The following is a 10,930-nucleotide window of genomic DNA, read 5'->3' as shown; positions in this document are numbered from 1 at the left end:
TATTGTTTCCTAAAAATTCCATGTGTAAAAAGACTCGTAATTGTACAAAAATTCTTGGCCTCGGATTTTCTTTTGATCCAATAGCTAACATTTTACATTTAGTTCTTTTGATTATGTATACGTTTTTATCGTCTTTTTTGTTATGATGTAAAATAAAACTAGTCCTCCCGCATTCACATAGTTATATTTATATTTTTTGGACATTATTAGAGGACTTCAGTATAGGAGGATAGTTGGCTCTAATATTATGATAAAAATAAGATTTTTTTTATTGATACGATAGATTATTACAATTAATAAATTAAAAGGTATATATAGATATAAAACTAAACAAATAAGAAAATAAATTACAATCTTAAATTTTTTAAATTCTTTTAACGTGGTACTTGATTTCCACCATAATTGGTGATTATATTAATTGGATTTTAATTCAAAATATACCATCTCGATTTGTTTTCTCAACATGCCCTCTCAAACTTATGGATATTTAAAAAAAAAATCATTTTGAGTTTGATATCTATATTTAGAGATAATATTAAAATCTTGAAGATTATTTTTTTTTTTTAAAAAAAAATGACCTCCAGGCCAAGGCTATTCAACCCAGTAACAATCAAAGAAAAAAATAATTCTATCAGGCATATTTAACTCTCACGTAGGCTCGAAGTCAAAGTTTACAAGAGAAACGCCATGAATGGCATTGTAAAAAAATATATATCCAAAAAATATCTAGAGTTTAAAACTTCTAATTAAATATAGGTTGATGGTAATATGATTTTCTTTGTAAGGAATGTATGTATGAAAATGATAGAAAGAAAATGGCAAAAACAGAAAAAGGTTAACAAAAGAAAGTAAAATTTTGAATTATTCACTTACATATTTACCTTATATTCAGTGTTTTCCTATATTTTGTTTTTTCATTCAACCAGAATGATATTTTTGAGAGTTTGCTTGGGTATGATTAACTAAAATTATGTCTTTTATTCAGGCGATTTTAATTATCATCTAAAATAAAAACAAGTCCTGGAGCATTGGTTTAGTTATGTTTAAATCTTTGGACATTATGTTTTGGGTTTTTTTTTTTTTTGTGATGCAAAACAATATATTAATATGTGGAATAATAGATAAAATTGTTTGTTTTCCATCGCACATGTGCAGCGTCATGACGATCATCCTTTTAGATTGGGATAATCAAGAATGGTGTGGAAGGAAAGGACAAGAAATTGTTGTCCTTTATCATTCAAAAGAGTAAATGAAAGTCGTCACTTAATAGTTTAGTCAATATAAACCCTAACTGATCTTAGAGTTTGGATAAGAAGATTAATTACGTAAAGGGAAGGTATTAGCACCTTTAATACATCTTACCTAAGGTAAGCTGCATCGTTTATTTGTCTGATATAAACTAAGAAAATATTGTATTTTCTAACTATTGGTCTGTTTAACGTTGAAGAAAAGTCCTTCTTAGTAAAGAGATTCTTATCTTATCAGGTAAAAAATATAATCATTCTAATATCAATATAAAAATATAATAAGCTATCTTTTTATTTAATATCAAGAATATATCTTACATATAAGTTCATAATCTCATATATTAAAAAAAAATTATTTTGGTATTTTTGAAATGTAAGTCAAAATACTTTAAAATTTTACAAACTTGTTGTAAAATCCATGCAAAAGTATTTCAAATTTTAAAAATAAATTCTCAAATTCTATTTTTTTTTATGATTCTTGGCCATATGGAAGAAAATATACTTTTTTTACCAGGTTGATTCAGGCGATTTTAATTATCATCTAAAATAAAACGAGTCCTGCAATATTGGCTTAGTTATGTTTAAATCTTTGGACATTATGTTTTGGGTTTTCTTTTGTGATGCAAAACAATATATTAATATGTGGAATAATAGATAAAATTGTTTCTTTTCCATCGCACGTGTGCAGCATTACGGCGATCATCCTTCTAGATTGGGATAATCAAGAATGGTGTGGAAGGAAAGGACAAATGATTTAGAGTTATATTATATGAATATGAAAATTATTTTTCTAATTGGAAATTTAGAAGAAGAGGTCTCTATAGATCAACTAAAGGGGTTTTTAGTTAAATGAAAGGAGCACATAGTGTGTAAGCGAAAGAAATCAATATAATTATCTTAAAGTTATATTATATGAATATGAAAATTATCTTTCTAATTGGGAATTTAAAAAAAGAGGTCTATATAGATCAACTAAAGGGGTTTTTAGTTGAATGAAAGGAGCACATAGCGTGTAAGCGAAAGAAATCAATATACAAACTTCAATATGCTTTCAGATAATGGTATCTCAAGTTTAATGATATAATTATTTTCTTTAAATTTAACAACATTGTTGACCACTATATGTATATCTGAAGGTTAATGAGAGAAAATTTATATTTCTAATTTTATATGTTGATAATATATTGCTTACAACAAATGATATTAGATTACTACATGAGACCAAGAAATTTCTCTCAAATAACTTTGAGATAAAAGATATAGGAGAGACAACCTATACGATTGGAATAAAAACAATTCATGATAAATCACAAGAATTGTTAGGGCTGCCTTAAAAGAAATATATTAATAAAGTTTTGAACGGATAGATGCTCAATAAATGTTGTTCCAATTCAGAAATGAGATAAATTTAGTTCCACGCAATGCCTAAAGAATGAAGTAGAACATCATTAAATGGAAGAAATTTTTTATTTATCAATTATTAGAAGTTTGATGTATGTTTAAACTTGTATCAGGCTAGACATCAACTTTGTTGTTGGAATACTAGGTTGGTACCAAAGTAATCTAAGTTTGGATCACTAGAAGAATGTAAATAAAGTAATGAGATACTTGAAATGAACAAAATATTACATGTTAACCTATAGGAAACCTAATCATCTTGAGATGTTTGGATATTTAGATTTTGTTAGATACGCGGGAAGGAGAAAATCCCCCTTTTTGATATTTGTTCTTTTTAGTTAAAGGAGCAATATTATGAAAGAGTATGAAATAGTTCATTAGTGTTGCAATCATTATGAGAAAGTGGAAAATAAATTATAGCAACAATACCCATACTGCGCCTTTTCTGATTTTTCAAAGCCAGTAAATAAATTATGGCCTCTCTTTTGATCAATTTATATTAGTTAAAAATTTAATAAGATTAAGTTATGAAAAAATTACACAGTTGACCGTTCTCTTCTGACTCTCTTAACGTGTAAAATTTCTCAACTCTCAAAATAAATCAACTGCTTGCAGGGAAGCTCTGCTCAACGGTCTCAAAATAAATTTTCTCAAGCTCCAAATTGTCTATTTCCTGTTTAGCTGAAGCCCGTGTAAAGCTTGCCATGGTCTCTGCAATGGTGCCATCTGTATTGATTTTAAAACTGGAAGAGACCATACACTTTGGAATTTGGATTTTGGGCAGACTAGGAGATGATGCGGAAACACGTCATTAGCACTCTTGCTGCCTCTCTTGTGTCTATGAAAGACATATCTCGCAATCTCAAGTTGGTAGAGAGACATATATGAGAACACAAGAATTGAAATTCCTTTCGATTGAAGATCAAACTCAAAAACACTGTCAAATAATCAATAGATTGGTTGTTCCTTTACAAGAAAATTTCCAGCCAAAAAAAAAAAGTGATGATTAGCCCCAAAATCAGAAGGCTTTAAAACCAATTAATGAAAAAAATGGGGGAAATGGACACTTGGGGGGGTCGAGGAATGACAAAAATTAATTCCAGGACACATGTACAAAATTTCAAACAGATATAGAACGGAGATCATCAAAGACTTGTCTGATGTTAGGCCTCTCATTTAGAGGAAGAATGCACCTGAGCGATATGGCAAGCAAATCATCCATTGCCTTCGTTGGTTCTTCCCCACCTGCAATATCTCTATCAATACAGTCCATTTGTCTGCCTTCTTGATCACACAACCGAACCCAATCTGTAAGGTCGACTGCTCCAGATTGACCTGATATTATGTCCCCAGCACTTCTTCTGGTTAACAATTCCAGCAGGATAACTCCAAATGCATACACATCAGCCTTGAATGAAGGTGCAGGTTTAGATGCATTATCAAGTTCTGGAGCCCGGTACCCTAGTGCTCCCAGATTTAGTATCTGCTCTGCAATGCCAGCTGGGGTCATCAAACGATGAAGTCCACAATCAGTGAGGCGTGCATTGTAATCAGGACCTTCCAGGAGTATATTTGTTGGCTTTAGATTTCCATGGAGCATGCCTCTATCATGAAGATACAGTAGACAACAAGCAACATCAACAGCAACTTTTAGTCTTTGGCTGAATGACAACAAGGAGTACCTCCGAGGTGTTGTTTCTGTGCAACACGAGTTCCAGAAAAAAAAAAAATTAGGAAGAATAGCAACAGCAGCCAGCAGTGTCTAAATGAAAATGTAAAATACTTGTGTATAACACCCAAAATGCATGTCCCTGTTACTTAAGAGTTGAAGCAAGCTCATAGTTCCAAGGACAACTGAAATTGTTGCCTCCCTTTTATGCACACTACAATCAATTTATCTGTTAACCACTAGACACTGGTAGACATTTTGTATATATCTGAAGACTATAAAACTAAAATCAAAGCTCACAACTGTCAGATGAAAAGAGAAGGGAACTAATGAAGAACCGGTATGGTATTAGAAGCAAGCTTTGCAGTGGGCAACAGCTGTGGCCATCAAACAACATTTGCAGTTTCCAACCAGCTATACAAGCTCTAGAACATTAGCCATGCCATATCTCCGGTTTTGATTCTACATTCCCATAGACCCCATACCATTTAATTCCTAGGCACATGTGCAAGCATGCACAAAAACAGAGAGAGGACTGACACCTTGCCTTGCACGGACATAAACCCACCTAGCCATATCCAGGACCCAGTAATTTCATATTCCTCCCAACCATATAACCATTCTAATTATCAAAAGTGTTCGCTTTAATCAGATGGCATTTGTGATAACAAAAAATAAAATAAAATCAGATTTTATCACCATTAACACACTCAACCTGCAATATTCATAATTCTATTGTATTTGCCCACTGGAAACATAGGTAATCTATTATACCATTGAGAAACCAACATAAATAGACAAAGATTGTCTAAAGTCAAGAATATGTGCAAAGATTTGTCATGCAACTAAATGTTTCTGCGTCTATAAAATAGTTATTTCCTGCACCAAGAATGTTTTAAATTCCCCATTCCACTAGGGGGGGAACTCATAGGCAAACCAGACCGTAAGACTAAAATCAAGTGCATAACTTTTCAGCTATAACATCACAAATATGGCACAGCCAATCAAATCACCTGGGACTACAACATGCAATGTGATGAATCATTATTAATGCAACTTAATGAGTGAAAATCATTGCAGTAATGTTGAGTAACATCTGCATTCTAAAAGAAAACCCTCTCCTAACAAACTTAATTTCACTTGAACAATTGATCACGTCAGAATTTTTAGGCCTAATCTTATTATAATCTCGTTGGTTTTTTACACACTAATCCAAGTTAGTTCCCATTTACTATAAACCAATCCTTTAAGAAGCCATCAGTCTTCAGTGATAGGAAAACCAGTCAATCTCAAGACCCAGCATCTTTCACATTTGTAGATGGTCCTTTCTGCTAAACTGACATTCTTGCCAGTAGAATCACTAATGATTTAGAAGAGATATTGACAGACTAGCATGTACAGGAATATATTCAATGGACACAGTCCTATCATATTATATTTAACTGACACAAAATGGGTACTTCTAAACTTCTGTAGATACAGACACGACAGAAAGAACCTGGATTGCTGAAACAACTCTCAATTTTGAACGTTCAGGAAAAAAAAAAGGGAGGGAGCAACACCATTCTAATTTAAGTATAATACAAAGCTCCCAGTATATGAGGCTAATTTTCTACAAAATAAACTGAAGGGTACAGAATTCCCTAATATGTCTGGACATTGAGGTAAGAAACCAGTAATATCCCAGATGATTATATTCCAGATTAACATAATTTTTTTTCCAATGTTAAACCTGGCCTAAATGCGGGAAAACTGGCAGAAAACAGATCAATTTGATGACACCATTGCCTACCAGAGGTTCATTATATTAAAGAACGTTATTCTTGCAATATTTGATGGTGCATTGTCTGCTTCAGGTGCATTGTAGTAAAGTACCCTATTTTTCCAAACCTCAATAGTGGAATAGTGAGGCTGTGTCTTTTACTTTTTTATATTGCGCTTCTTGTCCTGAATGTTAGCCTCTCCAAAGTGGGACTACTCCACATTCAAGACACTCCAAGGAAATATTCCTATTGTTTGTAGCAGGCTCAGAATATGAGATATCATAGGTTTTTATATTTCAAGAACACACAAAAAGCAATTTACTTAACATGTTTGAAAACACTTTTTAAGTTCAGAAACTTGGATCTGCACCACTATCGACATGAGTGTTAAAATTGCCCGCAATGATCAACGAGATGTCTAGGTTAAAATCAAACAATCAACATGCAGCAGTAATGTGGCATTTTTTCAAACATATATCGAAGTAGCATAATAATTGTTACAAAATAAAAACATGACGAGAAATACACAAAGTTCAACATAATAAAATGCTTACCATATAGATGTAGGGCCAAGCTATCACCCTGGATATAGTCAGCTAAAAGAAGTCTCTCTTGCTCTCTAGGACCCCAATAAAATGCTCGCAGTGGAACAATATTTTGGTGTCTTATAGAGCCTATTTTTTTAACTTCCTTGGCGAATTCTTTCTTATGCTTGACTAGTCCAACCCGCAACCACTTCACAGTCAGCATATGTCCACTATCCAGAGTAGCCTTATATAAAGTTCCATGGCTGCTTCTGCCAAGAACTTCAGCTGGGGCTCGAGATAACTCCTCTGCAGTAAATGCAAGTGAACTGTCAAGGAAGGACAGTTCCCCAGCCAACCTGTCTGGAGAATAGACATCCAATTTTGTAGGCTCGACAAAACGAGGTGAGGAAGATAATGGGGAACCTGGGGAGGACTTCTTTCCAGATGTTGTGGGATGGTCATCTAGCAAATTAGGAATTGAAGATGAACCAGCTGCCATTCCTTCAGGCAAACCATGCTCAACGATTTCAGTTTCAAATTCTGCCTGCCCCGATAACGACCTTGAATTTGCAGTAAGCAAGTGATCGTTTGAAAAACTCAATGAAGTTGGAGAGCGGTGAGCATTCGAGTGGAAATTGAAAAGGGAAGTTTGGGAAGATCTTCCTTGCTTAGCATCCTCCCTTGTTGTTTGGCCACTAAAATCATTTCTACCATGAAATTCTTTTTGTTGAGCCCGCTGATACGCCAGTAAAACAAAAGCTATCATTGCAGCAGTCCCAACTGTAGCAACAATTACTGCTATTGTAATATTACGCTTTGAACTGTGATTTTTACCATGTACAGAAATCTGACCTGGAACAGAATTTGTTGATGGCTCCACCCCGGTATTTGGGATGGTTAATAAGGGATTCCCAGGACGAAATGAAGAAATATCAAATTTATTTCTCAAGTTCAGTGAAATATTTCCAGCGAGATCATTATTGGACATGTTCAATCCAATCAGACTGGATGGAAGCTTGTCAGGGATTTTACCCTGAAATCTGTTGATAGATAAATCAAGGTACTGCAAGTGGGTTAGTTTGCTCAATTGAATTGGCAGCAGTCCTGACAAGTTATTATTTGAAAGATTCAGTGATCTGAGATTGGCAAAGTTGCCTATGCCAGAAGGCAATATACCAGATAATGAATTTTGAGAGAGATCAAGAGACTCCATCAATGGATAAGAAGGTAAAACTAATAATTCCCCAGCACCTGAATCTTGAACTGGAATTGGGCCTGAAAACCGATTTCCTGAAAGATTCAGGTTCATCAAGGTCAATGAAGTAAAAAAACCACCTGGAATGGGCCCATTGAATTGATTTAAGCTGAGGTCAACTGAAGACGATGTTGAAAGGTCCCCCAATTGGGCAGGCAAATTGCCGTCTAGGGAATTATTCCTAAGATTAAGTTCACTTAGCCTCACAAACCAAGTCAAGTTTGGCAAGCTTCCAGATAGCTGGTTTGAACTCAAATCAAGGACCTCTACACTGGCTCCCCATTGTTGCATGACAGACAGGTCACCAGTGATCATATTTCCACTCAAATCCACTACTGAACATCTTTGAAGAAAAGTGGGCAAGGCACCCGTTAAACCATTTGAAGAAAGATTCAAAATGTTCAAAGTTGTGGAGTGAGTTCCATGAACAGAACCTGCAGAGATATAAAATAAGGAATTCAGATATACACAGGATTCAGATTAAGAAGTTATGGAAGAAGAAAACCATGGTATACAACCATCTTATTTAAAATACAATGTAACACCAAACTTCTACATTTTATTTTATTTTTTTCAACTGCTTTCTTTATACTCCATATTCAAATCTTTCATCATAGACATCCAAAACAAATGCATTGATGTTCAGTTTGGATATGAAATGCGAAAGGCTTAACTTAAGGACACATGTACTTGTTCCAGCTAATTTTCCTGCATCTCAATTTAAATGACCCAACCCAAAAAGCTTGTGATGCTAACTCAGATTCGACAGGTTTACACTTCATTTAACAAGAAAACAGCATTTTACCAAAGCTTCTAGCATCCAAATCAAGAAGGCCACATTTTGCCTGTACCTCTAGAGTCCAAATCTACAAAGTCACCATTCGCACTTTGGACGTAGTTTTACTATTTTTGGAAACCCATACTTAGAAAACCCAGGCAAAAATATAAGTAATTTCCGAAAAAGAAAGGAAAATAAAAAGGTCAAAATCCAGGTTACCAGCTAAATACTGTGTCACAAGTAACCTCAGGTTTTAAGTGCTAAAATTGGATAAAAAATCATCAGAATTATTACATACAGTTGACTATACACCCAAACAAATTTCTAACAAAAAGCAGAAAAATCCAAAAACATATCAAATAAAAATTAAAAACCAATAATAATCACAAAAAGAATAGTCAAGAATCACTAGACCTGTAAATCCATTGCCACTAAGATCCAGTTCTTCAATCGGTATCGACCCGTTGATCAATTCCTCGGGTATACCTCCAAAAAGCTGATTATTCCCCAGCCTCAAAACCTTCAAATTCGTCAAAGACCCAAGTGAAGGCAACTCTCCATTAATCACATTATCCCCCAAATCCAAAACCTCCAAATTCCTAAACAACGCAATTACCTCTGCTTTGAAAAACCCACTATTCAATCTATTCTTGCTCAAATTCACAAAATGCACTGTATTGGCCAAACCTGACACATTTTCTACACTCATCTCACTAAACCCACCAAAAAACTCGTTATCACTCAAATCCACTCTTTCTAAATTAGTCAATTCACTTAAAACCCCACTAATATCGCCCCAAAAACTATTAGAACTCAAATCCAAAACCCTCAATTGCTGCAAATTCCTAAACCCAACTGGTGACCCGACCGGAAACCTGCCTTCAAAACCATTCATTGACAAGTTCAAATACTTCAAATTCCACAACTCCGCGATCCGACCCGGGATCGGACCTGAAAAATTGTTGTTAGACAGATCCAAGTACTGTAACGAGCTCATGGATCCCAATGCAGGTACAATCCGACCCGTAAAATTATTACCCGAAAGTGAAATTTTCTGCAGTGACTTAAGGTCTAGTAAAGTAGAGAACTTTAAGTTGCCGGAGAGACTAAGTTGGTCAAGGGTTATAGCAATGACGGAATCTGAATTGGGGTCGCAGGAGATACCGGGCCATGAATTGGGGCAGGAATTAGGGTCGGGTATAGAAGAGGGGTCCCATTTGGAGAAGATTTTGTCAAGTGGGTCGTATAGAATACCTTTTTTGAATTCGAGTAAGGATCGGAGGTCCGACCCGGAAGTGGATAGAAAGAGTAGGGAGAGAGTGGAAAAGAGGGTGAACAGAGTCATTTTAAAGAGAAGGAGAGTCTGTGTTAGTAATTCATTTGATTTGATTAGAGAGCTCGAAGCCCTAGCTGGAATGTGAATTCAAGGAGAGGAAAGGAATCTAGAGAGAGAGACGGAGGAGGGTTAAGGTTTTTTTTTTCTTTCTTTTGTAAGAGAGGGAGGAGGGAGAGAGTGTTGTTAAAAATGGCGGTTTTAGGAGGTGGGCAGTGTTAGTTGGTGGGGGTGAGTTACTACAGACTGTAAAGGTCGTACATACCTTTTGTTTTCTTTCGTATTTTTTTCTGAATCGTCCTGGCTCCATACCCGGGATATTTGGAATTATTGTTTAAAATGTTTTTAAAAATAATTTTTTATTTATAAATATATTAAAATATTTTTTTTAGAATTTTTTATATTACTACTTCAAATTTATTATAAAACATTAATAAAATACTATTTTAATGTTCTGTTGAGTTGAAAACATTTTTAAAAGGCATTAAAAGTAGAAACAAAAATGCTAAACACAGCTTAAAGGTGTTTAGTACTTTTGAGATATTTTTAGCTTTAAATTAATTTTTATATATTTTTAAATTATTTGATGTACTGATTTTAAAAATAAATTTTAAAAAATAAAAATATATATATTATTTTGATATAATTTTAAAAATAACATTTTGAAAAACAATTCTACCATATTCTCAAACAGATACTTAATATAGTGCCAACTAATATACTATTTCTATATTTATTATGTGTATCTACTCTTTATTGTATGATAGAAAAAATCAGTATAATAATATTTAGGTTATTATTTGGGATTTTAACTATATTTGTGGACTTATGCTATACAATGGGCTAGAACATTATTTTATATAAAAAAAAAATTCAGACGACATAAAAGGCAACTTTACCACATTCTCAAATAGTCATTTAATCTAGTGCCTTCTATTTATATATTTGTGTATGTAGGTA

The 10,930-nt window shown here is 34.0% G+C and overlaps 1 protein-coding gene across 1 annotated transcript; it reads right to left on the bottom strand.

Annotated features, from left to right (window-relative positions):
• Nucleotides 1-3,530: 3,530 nt before the first annotated feature.
• LOC118043528 (probable inactive receptor kinase At5g10020) lies at nt 3,531-10,194 on the bottom strand. Its single transcript, XM_035051542.2, has 3 exons — nt 9,052-10,194; nt 6,632-8,293; nt 3,531-4,343 (listed from the first exon to the last, which is right to left on the bottom strand). Exons 1-3 carry the CDS (start codon nt 9,980-9,982, stop codon nt 3,766-3,768), a joined length of 3,171 nt encoding a protein of 1,056 aa, XP_034907433.1. The 5' UTR covers nt 9,983-10,194; the 3' UTR covers nt 3,531-3,765.
• Nucleotides 10,195-10,930: the final 736 nt, after the last annotated feature.

Source organism: Populus alba, chromosome 7 (genome assembly GCF_005239225.2).
Source record: "Populus alba chromosome 7, ASM523922v2, whole genome shotgun sequence".
In the NCBI taxonomy this organism is placed as follows: Eukaryota; Viridiplantae; Streptophyta; class Magnoliopsida; order Malpighiales; family Salicaceae; genus Populus; species Populus alba.
Note: the sequence above shows the minus strand (reverse complement) of the source record. Positions and strands in the feature narration are given on the sequence as shown.